Source organism: Chiloscyllium plagiosum, unplaced genomic scaffold (genome assembly GCF_037043375.1).
Source record: "Chiloscyllium plagiosum isolate Xiang-an unplaced genomic scaffold, Cpla_swu_hap1 HiC_scaffold_35, whole genome shotgun sequence".
Classification (NCBI taxonomy): Eukaryota; Metazoa; Chordata; class Chondrichthyes; order Orectolobiformes; family Hemiscylliidae; genus Chiloscyllium; species Chiloscyllium plagiosum.
Window position 1 is genome coordinate 65,660,398 of NW_028270173.1, and position 19,846 is coordinate 65,680,243.

General features: G+C 41.5%; 1 protein-coding gene across 1 annotated transcript in view; it reads left to right on the forward strand.

Annotated features, from left to right (window-relative positions):
* The window catches only part of LOC122541279 (complement C4-like), a 327,363-nt gene that overhangs the window by 25,583 nt on the left and 281,934 nt on the right, over positions 1–19,846 (forward strand). Inside the window, exons 4-6 of the mRNA XM_087979764.1 lie at positions 4,148–4,218; positions 5,716–5,801; positions 12,947–13,029. Of these exons, the coding sequence (XP_087835890.1) occupies positions 4,148–4,218; positions 5,716–5,801; positions 12,947–13,029 (240 nt within the window). The remainder of the gene's footprint in view (positions 1–4,147; positions 4,219–5,715; positions 5,802–12,946; positions 13,030–19,846) is intronic.

Below are 19,846 nucleotides of genomic sequence, written 5' to 3' on the forward strand. Positions count from 1 at the left end.
TTGCTCATAAGTTCATACTTTTCAAAATGTGAATAAATCCTATCCCAAAGAATTTGCAAGATGCATGTCCTTGGCCTCCTCCATCGCCAGACCATAGCAACACGACTGCTGGAGGAAGAGCGCCTCACCTTCCGCCTAGGAACCCTCCAACCACAAGGGATGAACTCAGATTCCTCCAGTTTCCTCATTTCCCCTCCCCCCACCTTGTCTCAGTCAAATCCCTCGAACTCAGCACCGCCTTCCTAACCTACAATCTTCTTCCTGACCTCTCCGCCCCCAGCCCACTCCGGCCTATCACCCTCACCTTGACCTCCTTCCACCTATCGCATTTCCAACGCCCCTCCCCCAAGTCCCTCCTCCCTACCTTTTATCTTAGCTTGCTTGGCACACTCTCCTCATTCCTGAAGAAGGGCTTATGCCCGAAACGTCGATTCTCCTGTTCCTTGGATGCTGCCTGACCTGCTGCGCTTTTCCAGCAACACATTTTCAGCATTAAGCAAGTCCAGTCAATATAAGGGAAGTTATAAATGCCCACCTGAACAACCCTGTTGTTTTTACAGTTTTCCACAATTTGTCCACATATCTGTTTCTCGATCACCCACAGGCTGTTCCGAGGCCTGCAGTACAATCAAATCAAAGTAATTGCACCCTTTGTATTCCTGAGTTTTAACCATATTGACCTCTCTGGATGGGCCAACAAAGTATCCTCTCTCAGTGCACCAAGGTAGGTGATAGTGGACAGTGAAGAAGATTATCTCGGCCTACAACAGGAATTTGATCAGATGGGCTAATGGGCCGAGGAGTGGCAGATGGAGTTTACTTTATAGAGTCATAGAACTGTGCAGCATGGAAACAGACTTTTTGGTCCAACACAGATATCAGAAATAAATGAGCCTCCATTTGCGTGAATAAATTATCCCTTAGTTTCCTTTTATACCTTCCTGCTCTCACCTTAAACCAATGCCTTCTAGTTTTGGACTCTCCACCACGGGAAAAAAGATCTATTTACCCTATAAATAAAATCATAGAATCCCTTGCCTGCAAACAGCTCATTAGCCCCAACAAGTCCACACCAACCCTCCAAGAAGTATCCCACCAAGGACCCTATTACTTCACATTTCCCCTGACTAATGCACCGAACCCACACATCCCTGAATGCTATGGGCAACTTAGTGTCACCAATTCACCTAACCCGCACATCTTTGAACCACGGGAGGAAAACGGAGTACCCGGAGGAAACCCACACAGACAGGTGCTGGGTGCCTATGTGCTGTAAGGCAGTAGTGCTAACCACTGAACCACCATGCCACCCATGCCTCTTTTACAAACCTTTACAAGGTCACCCCTCAGCCTCAGATGCTCCAGGGAAAATAGTCCCAGTCTAGATGAGGTGTTGTATTTTGGTAAGGCAGACTGGGGCAGTATTTACAGTATACAGCTAATTGTTGGCTACTGGGAATATTGCTGAACAAAGAGACTTAGGGGTCCAGGTGCATAGTTCTTTGAAAACGGAGTTGCAGGTAGACAGGATGGTGAAGACATTGTTTGGCACACCCCTTTATTTGTCAGAAGACTAAGTATTGAAGTTGGGATGTCATGTTGTGTCAGCATAGGGCATTTTTAAGGCCACTTTTAGAATACCACAAACAATTTTGCTTGCCCTTTTATAGGAATGGTGTTTAACAGGAAGGATGTTGTTAAGCTTGTGAAGGTGCCTAAAAGATTTACAAGGATGCCGCTGGGACTGCAGGGTTTGAGCTGTAAGAAGAGCATGAATAGGCGAGACTTTTTTCCCCTGGAGCGTCAAAGGCTGAGAAGTGACCTTAAAGATGTTTATAAAACATGAGGGGCAGAGATAAGGTGAATAGCTAAGGTATTTTTCCTCAGGTTGGGAGGTCAAAACTACAGGGCATAGGTTTAAGGTGAGGGGGAAAGATTTCAACTGGACCAAAGAGGCAATCTTTTACTCAGAGGGTGGTGCGTATATGGAACAAACTGCCAGAGGAAGTGGTAGAGGTGGGTACAATTACAATGAAGGGTTACATGGATAGGGTTAGGGGTGGGTTGTGTGATAGGCCGAATGGCCTCCTTCCACATTATGGATTTTAGAAAAGATCAACCTCATTTTTTTTCCCTTCATCTAGTTCAGATGTATCATGCTTGATTCCCACAGTCTGACTTTTGGTATATATTCGGGGTAGGGGGTGACAAGAACTGCCTATTAAGTTACCACCTGCCACTCTGAAAAAGAATATCTATGAATTCTTGCTCTCGGTTTCCAATTCTTAATACAGACCCAGGTCTTTTTCCATTGCATAATAATGCCTTGTGTAAAACTTTACCAAAAATATATGCAAAAATATGATAACACCACAAACACTGGTTATGACTTATCTACTGCTTATGCCCGAAAAGAAATCACACTCTAGTCAGCTTTATTCATATTATATTCGTAAATCTATGTTAATCTATAAAATTGTGTTGAGATTTTCTAAGCTTCGTGTTATCACATCCTTCATAATACTTTTGAACAATTCCCGCATTTTTTGACAATCGGATGACATTTTATATCCTACAATCTGCTGGGATTCTTACAAAATATAATGAATGTAAGATGATAACAATCAACTATCTCCATGGTCACATCCATTAGATGGATTGTAGATTGCCAGAATGCCAGCACACTTGTTTATTGTGTGTGTCTAAGTGTGTGTGTCTCAGTGTGTGTGTGCGTGTGCACATGCGGGCCTGAGTGTTTTTCAGCAATAAGAGTCACAGAGTCATTGAGAATACAGCACGGAAACAGACCATTCGGTCAAGCTCATCCATGCTGACCAGATATCCTACTCTAATCTAAAACTATTTGCCAGCACTTATCCCTCAAAACCCTTCCTATGCATGTACCCAGCCAGATGCCTCTTAAATGTTGCAATTGTACTAGCCTCCACCACATCCTCTGGCAGCTCATTCCATACACGTACCACCCTCTGCATGAAAAACTTGACCCTTACGTTCCTTTGATATCTTTTTCCGCTCACCCTAAACCTATGCCCTCTAGTTCTGGACTCCCAGGGAAAAGACATTATCTGTTTACCATATCCATGCACTTCATGATTTTATAAATCTCCATAAAAGTGCCTCCGCTGCTCCAGAGGAAACAGCCTCAGACTATTCAGCCTCTCACTACAGCTCAAATCCTCTAACCCTGGCAACATCACAACACCTTTCTGATTGAGGGAGACCAGAATTGCAGGTAATATTCTGAACCAATATCCTGTACAGTCGCAACATGACCTCGCAACTCCAATATTGAATGCTCTGACCAAGAAAGGCAAGCATACCGAATACATTCCTCACTATCCTATCCATCTGCAACTCCACTTTCAAGAAACAATTAACTTTCACTCCAATGTCTCTTTGTTCAGCAACATTCCCCAGGACCTTACCATTAAGCGTATAAGTCGTGCCTTGATTTGCCTTTCCAAAATGCAGCGCTTCACATTTATCTAAATTAACCTCCATCTGCACTCCTCAGCCCATTGGCCGATCTGATCTAACCCTCTTTGTTGTCCACTACACCTCCAATTTCGGTGTCATCTGCAAACTTACTAACTATGTTCACATCAAATTTTTTATGTAAATGACAAAAAGTAGTGGACTCAGCACTGGTCCTTGTGGAACATCACTGGTCACAGGTCTCCAGTCTGAAAAGCAACCCTCTATCACCAGCCTCTGTCTTCCATCTGCGAGCCAGTTCTGTATCCATATGGTTAGTTCTCATGATCTTCCATGTGATCTAATCTTGCTAACCAGTCTATCATGATTGTGTGTACATTAGCCAAAGCAAATGCTGGCTAAAGACAGGAAAGAGCATCAATACAGAAAAGGGCATCAATACAGAAAAGGGCAAGAAAGCCTAAAGGTATGAAAAATAGAAAGAATAGTTACACAAATCTGATCTGCAATGACCAAAGGTCATCTTTCATATCATATTTGATAATATTGCAATGCCAATTATAACATAACATTATTGGGAAGATGGGATTTAATTCTGTTCATTTTAGATAAAATCAAGTTTTTTAAAAAATGTCCAATTGCTCCTGAATAATCAAATGAATTAATTAATCTTTCTTCTATTCATTTACAGTAATGTACAGAATTTTTACGCTGGATCACTACATGAGACCAGTAAATGATAAACTAAGGGTTTCTATATACGTAAGTAAACTACAGTTTAGAGAGGAAAAAGTACTGTGGGTGCTCGAAATCAAGTAAAAAAAGACAAAATTGCTGGAAAAGCTCAGTCAGTCTGGCATCATTTGTGGCGAGAAAGTAGATTTAATATTTTGGGTCAAGTGACCCTTCTTCAGAACTTATTTCGCAGGGAAAAGTTTGGTGTATAAGCTGAAATGGGCAGAGGAGAGTAGAAAATGATAAGCAGAGTTGGAGCCCAGAGAAAGAGGAACAATTGGATAGACAAATGAATGGGTTTGCGATAATGAATGATTTACAAATAGGGACCATTAGTGGCTGAAAAAGAGTTGTTTGAGTGAGCAACCCATGCATGTCTGGTGTGTGGGGAAATTGGTTCAGGACATGGAAAAAGTTGCTCAGCACTAAAACTGTTGAACTCTAACTTGACTCCGGAAGGTTGCAGTGTTTCCAAGCAGGAAATGAGGCATTTTTCTTCCAGCTTGCACTGAGTTTCGCTAGAGCACTGCAGCATGCCCAAGTCAGAGATGTTGGTCAATGCGGTACAGTCAGTTCTGAAAAAGGGTGACTGGATCCAAAATGCTAACTGCTTTCTCTGCACAGATGCTACCAGACCTGCTGAGATTTTCTAGCAAATTGTATTTTTCTTTACAATCTTGGCAAATGTGAGGTGATGCATTTTGGAACATTCAATTCAAAAACAAACTATACAGTAAATGGAAAAGTCCTGGGCAAAATTGATCTACAGAGAGATCTGGGCGTTCAGGTCCATTGTTCCCTGAAGGTGGTAATGCAGGTCAAAAGAGTGGTCAAGAAGGCGTATGGCATGCTTTACTTATTGGACGGAGTATTGAGTACAAGAGTTGGCAGGTTACGTTACAGTTGTATAAGACCTCAGTTCAGCTGCATTTATTGGAAGTGGAGTATACGAAACTAATGGGGTTTGCAGACAGGAAAGATATAGGGAGAAACTGTGTCTCTTTCAAATTAACAGTATAGGTGACATCCATTTTCTGAATTGTTTGCTCAGGCAATGCCTCAACCAACCAAATGTATTGCATTTGGTTTTAAATTGAACAAATCTTGGCAATTAACTGTCAGTCATAATTACCTGTGTAGTCTCCATAGCAACGTTTCTACCGTTCAGAGTCAATTTTCATGTACTCTGTTCTCATACAGAATCTGTGCTATGTTTTCCCCATTTAGTGGATGATTGCAAGATGCAATGTTTCAACAAAATGTGTCTTTTTTCCCACAAAGTTCATGCTCTACACTGTGAAATGATGATTTGGAGTATTTTGAACCTGTTATTGTTAAAAAAAAGGTATTGCCAAAATGGTGTAATGTTGTATACTGTTTCCTGACAGAATGTGTGACTTTAACATTATCAATTTGTCTTGATAACAAAAGCTGACCACCCAATATGTGAGCCCCTCCCTTGAGCAACTGTGATCAAGATTTGTGGTTTCACAATGAATCTATTTTGGCTTTTTTATGTACCAGAACTCTCGCAACATGCAACTCATGGCTGCTAACTGGATGTCAGAGAAAATGAAATTGCTCCGCACAAAAATCCCTGATATTGAAGAGTAAGTTATTAACATATTTCATTTCACGTAAGGGTGGGGAGATGCACTTATGCAGGACAGACAAGAGAAAACATGATCTGTAGCAGGACCCTTGGAAGCACTGAAGATTATATTTACTCACTGGTATGAATGCCCACAGCCTTATTTCAGCAGGGCAGGTTGATAAAATAGTTCAGAAGATCTATTTAATACTTGCCTTCATATGCTGAGGTATGGGGTTCAAAAGCAGGTAGGATATCCTGGAGCTGCATAAAATGCTAGTTAGGCCATAAATAGAGTGGCCTTACTACACAGTAAGTCCAACCTCATGATGTAAGTGGTTTGTCCAACTTTCTCTGCAGAGTCCTCCAACCTTGATATTGAATAGGATTTCGATTTAGTCACTGCATTGACCTTCCGACAATCCACACAAAATCGTTGAGTCCCACCAGGTTTGGAAACTAACACGATTGGCAAACTCCACCCACTCTAACTTGGTTTGATGATGTCTTCCTTCCACTTCCCTCTGGACCTGTGTGGCTCTGAGAGGATTAAGCCTGTACGGGTGTTGTTTTATCGGAACAGCATTCCCTACTTCCACCTCACGCACAATAGCATTAGTCTTCCCTACCTTATTCCTGCACAAGTCCTCATACAGCTGCAACAAACCATTCAACTCTGTTCTTTGCTCCTGAGATAGATAGCTCACTAAGCTATCCATTCCTCAAGGACTTCCCCGTTATTCACCTCATATTGAGGCACTTCAAATCCATGTCACTTGGATTTGATTCCCCACCCTGTGGGGCAACAACTAACACGTGTTGCTCCAGTTCTCTGTCTGTAGTATACTAAGGGTTTCAACACACTCACATGACATACCTGATACAACTTTCTTTCCATCCGGCATCTTTACCAGATAGTTTACCTGACTCAACCTCTCCTCAATTTGAGAGGGACTACTAAACCTGGTTTGGGAGGGATCTCCTACAACTGGGTACAACAATTATATGTCATCCCCTTGGGAAAACATTGGAATTTTAGAGTTTTAATCTGTCTCCTGCTTTGTTCTATGCTGTTCCCTCTTCAGGTGCTGTTTAGCTAACCCACCTAAGTTTAATCTCTCCCTCAGCTCAGATACGTAATCCAAGTGTGAAGTCTCCGACTTCAGTCCGATCAATTTTTCATTAATTGGTTTCAAATGTCCTCTCACTTCATGTCAAAATGTTAACTCAAGGGGACTAAACTGAGTAGATTAATTTGGGACACGTCTAATGGCACAATAGGAATGGGATACCTTCATCCCAATCATTTTGGTAATCCTGACAGTACACTCTTAACATGTTTTTCATGGTCCGATGCTATCTTTCCAAGGCTTCCTGAAATTCAGGATGGAATGCAATTGTTTCAAAGTGCTGTATGCTTAAAGTATCCATGACATCCGGTAAATTAAGTTCTTCCATTAAATACATACTTTGTGAATCAGCGACCTCCTTAAGAGCAGTGGGAGTAATGTTCAGTTCTGATCTCTTCATTACAGGAATGATGTGGAAGCTTTAGAGACAGTGCAGAGGAGTTTTACCAGGACGCTGCCTGGACTAGAGAGCATGTCATATGAAGGAAGGTTGAGGGAGAGAAGCCTTTTTCTTAAAGGAGCAAAGAAGGGTTAGAGATGTGGAAGATGATGAGAGGCATAGATGGAGAGAGACTCCTACCCAGAGTAGAAATGGCTATCAAGAGGGGGCATAATTTTAAGGTGATTGGACGAAGGTTTAGGGGAGATGTCATAGGTTGGTTCTTGACACAAAGAGTGCTGGGTGAGTGGAATGCACTGTCAACAGTGGTAATAGAGTCCAATATATTAGGGACATCTAAGCGACTCTTGGATAGGCACATGGATGATAGTAAAATGAAGGTTATGTAAGTTAGTTTGATCTCAGAGCAAGATAATAGATCAGCACAACATCACGGGCCGAAGGGCCTGTACTGTGGAGTACTGTTCTATGATCTATGTTCTATGCTGTAATTATATTTGAGAAGATGTTTCATACAAGTAATTAAAATCACGAATAGAATCAAAGAATCATACAGTTCTGAAACAGACTCTTCGATCCAACTCATCCATGCCAACCAAACTAAACTAGTCCCATTTGCCTGGACTTGGCCTATATCCCTCTGAACCTTTCTTATTCATGTACCTGTCCAAATGTCTTTCGAATGTTGTAACTGTACCTGCAGCTACTACTTCCTCTGTCAGTTCATTCCACGTGCGAACCACCCCAGTATGAAAAAGTTATCCCTCAGGTCCCTTTTAAATCTTTCTCTTCTCAGTTAAAAATATCCCCTATAGTTTTGAGCTCCCTTACCCTAGGGAAAAGACCACTGCTATTCACCTTATCTAAGCCCCTCATAATATTATAAACCTTGATAAAGTCATCCCGCAATCTTCTATGTATCTGTGAAAAACGTCCCAGGTTATCCAGCCTCTCCTTAAACTTGCAGTCCCAGTAACATTCTTCTAAATATTTTCTGCATCTTAATCCTGAATACTGAGGAAAAGGAGGAAGAATTGTGCATTTGTGCAAGGGGCTAGAAGGTGTGGATTGAAGGTGGATGTCACATGAAGCTTTTACAGCATTATTATATTCATGACTTTGCAGTTTACAATTGGGTTGTGGAATGTACTGCCTAAGCCTGCTTGAGGAAAGTTCATTCAAAGCACAAAATTAGGAATTGAGTAAATTGATGAGCTCTTGCAACAGATATACATTGCACTGGTGAGGCCTCATCTGGAATACTGTATACAGTATTAGTCAGCCAATTTAAGGAGGGATAAAGGCCCATAGTCTTAAGAGACCACAAGGCTGCTCTCTCATTAAAAAGAGAGATGACTGGTGGTAGTTTGACCTGAGGGCCATCGTGCTTCTGGAGAGGTTATAGTTTGAGAAAGTGAATCTTTCACAGCAGCCTCAACCAGTATCAGAACTGAGACCATGCTGTTACTATAATTTTCCAATGTAAACCAGTGGTCTAGCCAACAGAGCTAACCAATCCCATTAATAAGTGATTGAAATTCATTGGAAGTGGTTCAGTGCAGTTAGACTTATAGAGTCATAAAGCTGTACAACATGGAAACAGACCCTTCTGTCCAACTCACCAGATATACCAAATAAATCTAATCCCATTTGCCATCACTTGGCCCATATCACTGTAAACCCTTCCTATTCAAATACCCATCCAGATGCCTTTTAAATGTTGCAATTGTACCAGCCTCCTCCACTTCATCTCACCACTTATTCCATACACACACCATCCTCTGCATGAAAAATGTGCCCCTTATTTCCCTTTTAAATACCTATGCCCTCTTCAGCCTCTCCCTATAGCTCACACCCATTGTCCCTAACCATGCCACTCATGATATTATCAACCTCTCAAAGATCACCCCTCAGCCTCTGGCACTCCAGGGAAAATTGTTCCAGCCTCTTCACTCTCTGCCCTTCAACCCTGGCAACATTCCTGTAAACCTCTTCTGGACCTTTTCAAGTTTCACAACATCCTTCCTATGGCACAGAGACCAGAATTGCATGCAGTATTCCAATAGTGGCCTCACCAATATCCTGTACAGCTGCAACATGACCTCCCAATCCTATACTCAATGCACTTGTCAGTAAAGGCAATCATATCAAACGCCTTCTTCACTGTCCTATCTACCTGCGATCCCACTTCCAAGGAACTATGAACCTGCACTCTAAGGTCTTTTTGTTCAACAAAGCTCCCCAGCACCTTACTATTAAGTGTTTCAGTCCTCCCCGATTTTTCTTTCCAAACTCACATTTATCTAAATTAAATTTCAACTATCCCTCCTCAGCCCGCTGGTCCATCTGATCAAGATCCCTTTGTTCTCTGTGGTAATCTTTTTACAGAAGTTCTAACTGAATAATACCTTCAAAAAATATTTTCTCTTTTGGTCATATGTTCCACAGATTCAGATTTAGTCCATTGGAATTTATATGCATTGGAGCCAATGCAACTGAAACATAACAAATCCCGAGAAGTGTGCACGTTACCGATGTAGGGAGGAAATATTTTATTACATAGAACATAGAACATAGAACATAGAAGAATACAGCACAGTACAGGCCCTTCGGCCCTCGATGTTGCGCCGATCCAAGCCCACCTAACCTACACTAGCCCACTATCCTCCATATGGCTATCCAATGCCCGCTTAAATGCCCATAATGAGGGAGAGTCCACCACTGCTACTGGCAGGGCATTCCATGAACTCACGACTCGCTGAGTAAAGAACCTACCCCTAACATCTGTCCTATACCTACCCCCCCTTAATTTAAAGCTATGCCCCCTTGTAATAGCTGACTCCATACGTGGAAAAAGATTCTCACTGTCGACCCTATCTAAGCTCCTAATCATCTTGTACACCTCTATCAAGTCACCCCTAAACCTTCTTTTCTCCAATGAAAACAACCCCAAGTGCCTCAGCCTTTCCTCATACGAACTTCCTACCATACCAGGCAACATCCTGGTAAACCTCCTCTGCACCCGTTCCAGTGCCTCCACATCCTTCCTATAGTATGGTGACCAAAACTGCACACAATACTCCAGATGTGGCCGCACCAGAGTCTTATACAACTGCAACATGACCTCAGGACTCCGGAACTCAATTCCTCTACCAATAAAAGCCAGTACGCCATATGCCTTCTTCACAGCACTATTTACCTGGGTGACAACTTTCAGAGATCTGTGTACATGGACACCAAGATCCCTCTGCTCACCCACACTACCAAGTATCCGACCATTAGCCCAGTACCCCATCTTTTTGTTACTCTTACCAAAGTGAATCACCTCACACTTAGCTACATTGAACTCCATTTGCCACCTTTCTGCCCAGTTCTGCAGCTTATCTATATCCCGCTGTAACCTGACACATCCTTCCTCACTGTCAACAACTCCTCCGACTTTCGTATCATCCGCAAACTTGCTCACCCAACCTTCTAACCCCTCCTCCAGGTCATTTATAAAAATGACAAACAGCAATGGTCCCAAAACAGATCCTTGCGGAACACCGCTAGTGACGGCACTCCAAGATGAACCTTTGCCATCAACTACTACCCTCTGTCTTCTTCCAGCCAGCCAATTCCTAATCCAAACCTCCAACTCACCCTCAATGCCATATCTCCGTATTTTTTGCAGTAGTCTACCATGGGGAACCTTATCAAACACCTTACTAAAATCCATATACACCATATCTACCGCTTTCCCCTCGTCCACCTCCTTAGTCACCTTCTCAAAGAATTCAGTAAGGTTTGTGAGGCACGACCTGCCCTTCACAAAACCATGCTGACTATCCTTGATCACATTATTCATATCCAGATCTTCATAAATCCTATCCCTTACAATTCTCTGTAAGATTTTGCCCACAACTGAAGTGAGACTCACCGGCCTATAGTTACTAGGGTTATCCCTACTCCCCTTCTTGAACAAGGGAACCACATTTGCTAGCCTCCAATCTTCTGGCACTACTCCTGTAGACAACGAGGACATAAAAATCAAGGCTAATGGCTCTGCAATCTCCTCCCTTGCTTCCCAGAGAATCCTACGATAAATGCCATCAGGCCCAGGGGACTTATCTATTTTCACCCTTTCCAGAATTTCTAACACCTCTTCTCTACATACCTCAAAGCCATCCATTCTACTTAATTGTGACTCAGTATTCACATCGACAACAATGTCCTGTTCCTGAGTGAATACTGACGAAAAGTATTCATTCAGTGTCTCCCCAATTTCTTCAGCCTCCACACGCAACTTCCCACTGCTATCCTTGACTGGACCTATTCCTACCCTCGTCATTCTTTTATTCCTGACATACCTTGAGCTAACTGTCTATTTCTAAATGCCATAGATAAAACATTGGAATCAAAAATCAGACTTCTTTCCCTCACAAGATCATGAGGAGTTGACTTTGTCTTCTTGAGAATATGGTGGAAACTGGAATATATATATAAGCCAAAGGTATATCATTTCTTGGTAAGCAAGGGTGTGAAAGTTTATCATGGGCAGGCAGGAAGGTTTAAAATCAGGTAAGCCATGATTTTTTTCATTGGAGGAGAAGAGTCAAGGACTGGAATTAAATTGTTGTTTCCTACATTCATATATTCATATATATAGGTAAGATTTTATAGTGCTGGAAGAGGAGAGTGAAGGGGCACTCTGTTTTCACAAACAACACTGCATGTAATGATCAATGTTATGCTAGAATTCTGGGATTCTACGATTCTGTTTTTCTTCCCCCAATTTAAATATTTATTTGAATGGCGGGTGGTACCATTTGCTTTCACGTTAAGTGAGCTAAGCCAATATGAGTTGGTCCTACATCTGCTGGAGTTTAATAAGTGAAATGCAATCTTAGTCAAACATGTAAGACAGGAAAGGATTTGACAGAGTGGATGCTAAGAGGTTCTTTTACTTGACTGTACAAACCAAAGGGCAGAACATATAAATTTTTTATTCATTCATGGGATGAAGGCATTGCTGGCCAAGCCAACATATATTGTCCAACTCTAATTGCTCAGAGGGCATTTATAAGTTAACCACAATGCTGTGGGTCTGGAGCCTGACCCGGTAAGGTTGGCAGATTCCTTGCCTAAAGGACATTAATAAACCAGATGTCTTTTTTCCCAACAATCAACAATGGATTCATGGTCATTATTAGACTCTTAAATCCAGATATTACTGAATGCAAATGACATAATCTACCCTGGCAGGATTCAAACTGCAATCCCGAGAACATTACCTGGGTCTCTGGATTAATAGTCTAGCAATAATGCCACCTGGCCATTACCTCCCCTTCTATTTTTATTCTCTGAATACATTCATAACTGAGGAGCATTTTTCTTTCGGTTCATGGTGAACAAATGGGAGCACGGCAAAGTGCATTTCAGACTGCAAATAAAAATGATGTGGCCTCCAATGATATGTGTCTTAATACTTCTAATCTCATGTTCTTCTGACATATTTTATATGTAACAGATTCCCCAGAAATTATTGAGAAAAGTACATCAGAAAATGAGCCTTAGTGCACTTTTTTTTTCTTAAAGTGTCACATTAATAATTTACTTTTTTTCTCTACCTTTTGTTTGTACATTAACACAAAGGCCTGGAAATTGGCGAATAGAGGCAGAATTTTTGGATTCACCTCCGTCCAAAGTTTCAGCGCAATTTGAAGTGAAGAAATTCGGTAAGTGCTCATTCATGATTGATGACACAATCCAAATAACCCTGTGAACTGTTATTTGAGTTTATCGTATATCGGGAATACAAGTGCAGTACAATTTCTAATTTCACCAGACTTAGGATGTGGTGTCTTATTCTTTTGAGAACACACGTAACCACAATATCTCAAAATAGAGCTGAATGATTTCTCTACACACTTTCAGGTATATTTCAGAAAATCAGAACATCCAAAACTAATTTATAACCATGGAGTACCATTGAAGTGTACTTGCTACTGTGTTTCAGGAAACGTAGTAGTCACATTTTTCAAATCCAATTCACATTGAGACCAAAAGAAAGGCAATAGCACGAACATTTAACTTGTTTTCGATTGTACAGATAAGTCGGGGATAAATGACCTGCTCTTCAAGATAAAGGTTATAAGGTCAGCTATGAATGCATAAAGGGAAAGGGTTCTTTGTCATACCATCTAATCCCCAGGACTGGCATGTGGCAGAGTAATATTTCCTCAATACCACACTTTGAATGATACATTGCAACTAAATCGAATCAATGAAAGTAATCAGAATAGTTAGCTGAGTCAAATTGGAGAATATCTCAAAGCTTCACTTACTCAATTGGATACACATAATTAAATAGTACAGGGTGAAATTGCTATGGAAACCCTTTCTGCATACTTCAATTTGAATATCAGAGATGTTGCAGAAGGCGACACATTCAATATAATGAATAGCCTTCCCTTCTGTATAATCGGATTGCACCCATTAAAAGTTAATATTTAATTGAATTTAGAACCATTTCACGACTGGAAATGTTTGGGATTGAACGAGTCCTTGCCAGCATCCTCGAGGTTGGCTTAAAAGTAAGAAACACAAGGAATGTATTGGTGTACATTTCTCAGAATGGAGACAACTTTAAAATAGTGTTCTCCAGGGATTGGTGTTTGGGCTCTTATTTTTAATGATTTGGAGGTGGATGTTGAGAGCAGAATCTCTACGTTTACAGAGGATACTAAACTGAGCAGAATAGTAAATTGCGAGGATGTTGCTGAGTGCCTTCAGTGGGACACTGACAAAACTGGCAGACACCGGGTCGTGGAATTTCAATGCAGAGAATTGTTGGGTCAGAGACAATACGGGCTCAATGGTACAAATTTGAGGGGAGTACAGGAGCAGAAGGGCTTCGGGGTTCATGTATATAATTCTCTGATGGTAGGCAGGGAGACAGGTTGAAATGTTTGAACAAAGATTAGGCCTCGGCCCTCTAAGACTGAGCCAGCACATGATGCTTATCTACACTAAAAATCCTTTTCATCTTGTCAGTCCATTTCCCTTTATTCCCTGTCTATTCATATATCTGTCACGACGCAGCTTTCATGCTGGTGTTGTAGCGGCCTTCATCATCTGCTCTGGCAGTGCATTCCATGTACTGTTTGCTACCCTCAGAGCAAAAAAAAACCTTGCCTCCACAAATCTTCTTCAAACACACCCTCCTTGCCTTAAATATATATCCCCTAGTATTTGACATTTCTACCCTGGGGAAGAGACTCCAACTAACCATTCTGTATATGTCTCTCATAATTTCTCAAAATTATATCAGGTTGCCCTTCATTCAATTGAAAATAAAACAAGTTTGTCCAATCTCTCCTCACAGCAACAATCCTCCGAACTGGGCAACATCCTGGAAAACTATTTTTGTATCTTCTCCAAAGCCTTTACAGTCCTCTTATTACACAGAACATAGAAAAGTACAGCACAGAACAGGCCCTTCGGCCCACGATGTTGTGCCGAGCATTAATCCTAATGTAAAATAAAATAACTTAAGCCACACACCCCTCAATTCACTGCTATCCATGTGCATGTCCAGCAGTTGCTTAAATGTCCCTAATGACTCTGCTTCCACCACCACAGCTGGCAATGCATTCCATGCATTCACAAAACTCTCTGCGTAAAGAACCTACCTCTGACGTCCTCTCTATATCTTTCTCCTAACATCTTAAAACTATGACCCCTCATGCCAGTCAATCCTGTCCTGGAGAAAGGTCTCTGGCTATTGACTCTATCTATTCCTCTCATTATCTTGTATACCTCGATCAGGTCTCCTCTCTTCCTCCTTCTCTCCAGAGAGAAAAGTCCGATCTTAGTCAACCTCTCTTCATAAGCTAGCCCTCCAGTCCAGGCAGCAACCTGGTAAACCTTCTTTGCACCCTCTCCCAAGCCTCTGTACCTTTCCTATAGTGGGGCAACCAGAACTGGACACAATATTCCAAGTGTGGTCGCACCAGGGGCTTGTAGAGCTGCAGCAAAACCTCACGGCACTTAAACTTGATCCCCCATTAATGAAAGCCAAAACACCATATGCTTACTTAACAACCCTATCCACTTTGGTGGCAACTTTGAGGGATCTATGTACTTGAACACCAAGATCCCTCTGTTCCTCCAAACTGCCAAGAATCCTGTCTTTACTCCTACATTCAGCATTCAAGTTCGACCTTCCAAAATGCATTTATCCATGTTGAACTCCACCTGCCATTTCTCAGCCCAGCTCTGCATTCTGTCTATGTCGAGCTGCAGCCTGCAGTAGCCCTTGATACTATCGACGACACCTCCAACCTTTGTGTCATTTGCAAATTTACTAACCCACCCCTCAACCTCCTTATCCAAGTCATTTATAAAATCTACAAAGAGCAGAGGCCCAAGAACAGAGCCCTGCGGGACGCCACTCAACACTGACTTTCAGGCAGAATACTTTCCATACTTGTAGCACTATTTTTCTAAATGCGTCCTAACCAACGTTCTGTACAATTGCAATATGTCCATTTTTATATTCTGTGCCCTGATTGATGAAGGCAGCATGTCATATGCCTTCTTGACCAACTTACCCATTTATGTTCCTACTTTCAGAGAACTGTGAACCTGTACTTCCTCTGTGATGTGACTAAAGATTCTGCCATTTACAATGTATTTCCCACTTGTATTAGATCTCCCAAGTGCATGAACTTGCATGTGTCTGAATTAAACTCCATCTGCTATTTCTCAAGTGTCCAACATATCTATATCCTGCTGTATTCACCAGCAATCGTCCTCACTATCTATGCCTCCCACAATTTTTGTGACGTCTACAAACTTACTAATCAGGCCACTTACCCTCTCCTTCAAAATATTTATACAACAAACAATACGGATCCGAGCACTGATCTCTGCACAGCAACATTGGTCACAGACTCCCAGTCAGAAAACACCCTTCCACCGCAACACTTCACTTCCTATGACTAAGTTTTATATCCATCTCACACAGTCACAGAGTTATATTGCGTAGAAACTGACCCTTTGTTCCAATTCATCCATGCCGTACACATATCTTAAACAGATTGAGTCCAATTTGCCAGTATTTGGCCCATATCGTCAATTCATGTAGCCATCCAGATGCCTTTTAAATGTTGTAATTGTACCAGCCACCACCACTTCCTCTGGCAGCTCATTCCATATACACACCACCCTCTGTGTGAAAACATTGTCCCTTAGATCCCTTTTAAATCACCTTAAACCTATGTCTCTTGGTTGGGACTCTCCTACCCTTGGGAAAGGACCTTGTCTATTCACCCTATCCATACCCTTCATCATTTTACAAACCTTTTATGAGGTCACTCTTCAGCCTCTGATGCTCCAGAGAAAAGTGCCCCAGCCTATTCAGCCTTTGTGTACAGCTGAAACACTCAATCCCGGCAGCATTCTTATAATCTTTTCTGAACCCTTTCACATTTAAAAACATCTTTCCAATAACAGGGAGACTAGAATTGAATGCAGTATTCTAAAAGTAGCCTAACCAATGTCCTGTACTGCCACAACACGACCTCCCAGCTCCTATACTTAATGCAAGACCGGTGAAGTGTTTTCTTCCCTATCCTGTGTACTTGTGATTTTTCTTTCAACAAACTATGCATCTGCACCCCACAGTCATTTGTTTGGCATCATTCTCCAGGACTCTACTATTTGAGTCCTGCCCTGATGTTCTTTACCAAAATTTAATGCCTCACATTTATCTAAATTAAATTCCATCTGCTATTCCTTAGCACATTGGCCCATCTGATTAAGGGTATGCTGAGAGATCCTTCCCCACTATCTATTACACTACCAATTTTGGTGACATCTGCAAACATCCAAAATATTCAGATATATACACAACAAAAAGCAACAATACATGCAGCACATACCTGGTTAAAAGCCCACAATTAGAAAAACAACCTTCCATCACCAATCACTGTCTCCTCTCTTCAAGCCAATGTTGTATCGGATTCATTAGCTTCCCTCTGGATTCCAAGTGGTGTAACCTCGCTAACCAGTCTATCTTATGGATCCTTATTGAACACCTTGCTTAAGTTCATATAGACAATGTTTACTGATCTGCCTCCATCCATCTTCTTTGTCACTTCTTCAAAAAACTCAAACAAGTTAGTGAGACAAGATTTCCCAGTGCAACACCATATTGACTCTCCCTAATCAGTCCTTGCCTTTCCAATTACATGTTAATCCTGTCCCTCAGGATCCCCTCCAACAACTTACCCACTACTGACGTCAGGATCACCGGGCTATAAAGCATAGACTAGATTCATGGAATGTATAGTTCTCTGCCTTTTCCTTACCACTTTTTTAAAATAATGACACCACATTAGCCAACTGCCAGTCTGCTGCAACCTCACCCATGGCTATCCATGATAAAAATCTCCCAGCAAGAGGCACATCAACCTCTTTAGCTTACCACAACATTCTGGGATACACCTGATCAGGTCCCAATGGTTTATCTACCTTTATGTGTTTTAAGACATCAGGCACCTCCTCTTCTGTAAAATGGACACTTTTGAAGATGTGGCTGTTTATTTTCCACAAGTTCTCTATCTTCAATGTCCTTCTCCACAGGAAACACTTACATGAAATATTTGGTTAGTATCTTATCCATCTCCTGTAGATAAGACATCCATGTTGGTCTTCAAGGGGGTCCTATTCGCTCTAGAGTTAACTCTTTTTGACTTAATATATTTACAGAATCTCCTTGGATTCTCATAACCCTGTTTGCCAAAATATTTCATGCCTCCATTTTGCCCTCCTGGTCTCCCTTTTAAGTATATTCCTATTGCCCTTACACTCTGCTAAGCTTTCACTCGATCCCAGCTGTCTATACCTGACACATATCTCCTTCTTTTTCTTGACCAGAGCATCAATTTCTCTAGTCATCCAGCGTTCCCTACACCTCCCAGCTGAGCTCACCTTGGGTCCCATGTGCCTTCACCTCGTGTATCAGCCTGCTATGCGTGTCCTTATCAAAGACCTTGCTAACGTCCACGTAGACAGCATTTACAACCCAGGCCTCATCAACCTTCTTTGTCACATCCTCACAAAACTCAACCACATTTATGCAAGACAACACACAAAGCCATGCTGCCTATCACGAATAAGTCCTTTTTTAATCAAGTGTGACTAAATCGCATCATTAAAAATCATCTCTGATAGTTTCCTTTCCACTGATGTAAAATTTACTGGCCCATAATTTCCCGCATTATCCCTGTTGCCCTTCTCAAACAAAGGAACAATGTTGGCTATTCTCCATGATGCAGAGGGGCTGCTGTTGGACTGGGATGGACATGATTAAAAATCACACAACACCAGGTTATAGTTCAACAGGTTTATTTGGTAGCACTAGGTTTCAGATGACTGCTCCTTCATCAGTTGGTTGACAACTACCTGGTGAAGGAGCAGCGCTCTGAAAACTAATGCTTCCAAATAGGCCTATAGCCTGTAACCTGGTGTTGTGTCATTTTTAAACTTGATTATTCTCCAGTCCTCTGTGGCCTCACCTGTGACGAAAGAGGACAAAAAGATTTCATACAAGGCTCCTGAAATATTCTCACCTGCCTCCCTCAGCATTCTGGGATATTCCCCATTTGATCCTGGGTATTTGATGACCTTAATGTTTTTCAAAACACTGAACACTCCTCACTTTTATATCAAAGTGCTCCAGAATATCAACATTTCCCTCCCAAAATTCACCATCTAATTTGTCTTCTCATTGGCGAATAAATGGAAAGTATTCATTAAGATGTTAAGACAAAGGATAAACCCTTCAGCTAATTTAAACCAGACACACAGGAAAGCTCATGTCGCCCCATAATCTGTTAAAATATGAGTTACAGAGAACTACCCAAATTCTACTATTTAAAGAAAACAATAACACTTTATTCTTTAACTCCAAAAAGAGAACATTAAACAACAACTATCTACACTGTAAACCTCCTTTATCTTAACTTGGGCTCCTTTGGGCTTCAGATTGGTATGACAGGTCAGTGCAACATGAAGGGCCGAAGGGCCTGTACTGAGCTGTAATGTTCTATGTTCTATGTTTAACGATTTATCTACCTCCCACTCTACAAGGCTATACTGATCCAATAAAACCCCAGATTAAGTTAACAAAAAAAAAGTTTCAAGACTTGCCAGCTCTTTATCTTCCTCTGTAAGCTTTCCGGTGTCTTATCTTCAGTCTTCTGCTGTACAGTCTTTCATTGATCAAAGTACCTTTCAGACAGCGGGTTTCAAGGCAGTCTGTATTGGTGCTCATGCCTCTCTCTCTGGCTAACTGTTCAAAATACCTGATTTTTATACCTCAAAACATCAGATCGTCTCATTGGTTTGGTGTTGTCAAGACAGTGAAATTCAAATGTGATTGAATTTTGTTATCTTGGAGCATAATTTAAACTGATTGGCTAAATTTGAATTGTTTGTAACATAGCAACTCAGCTCCAGCTATTTGTTTCACAGCCAAATGTCACA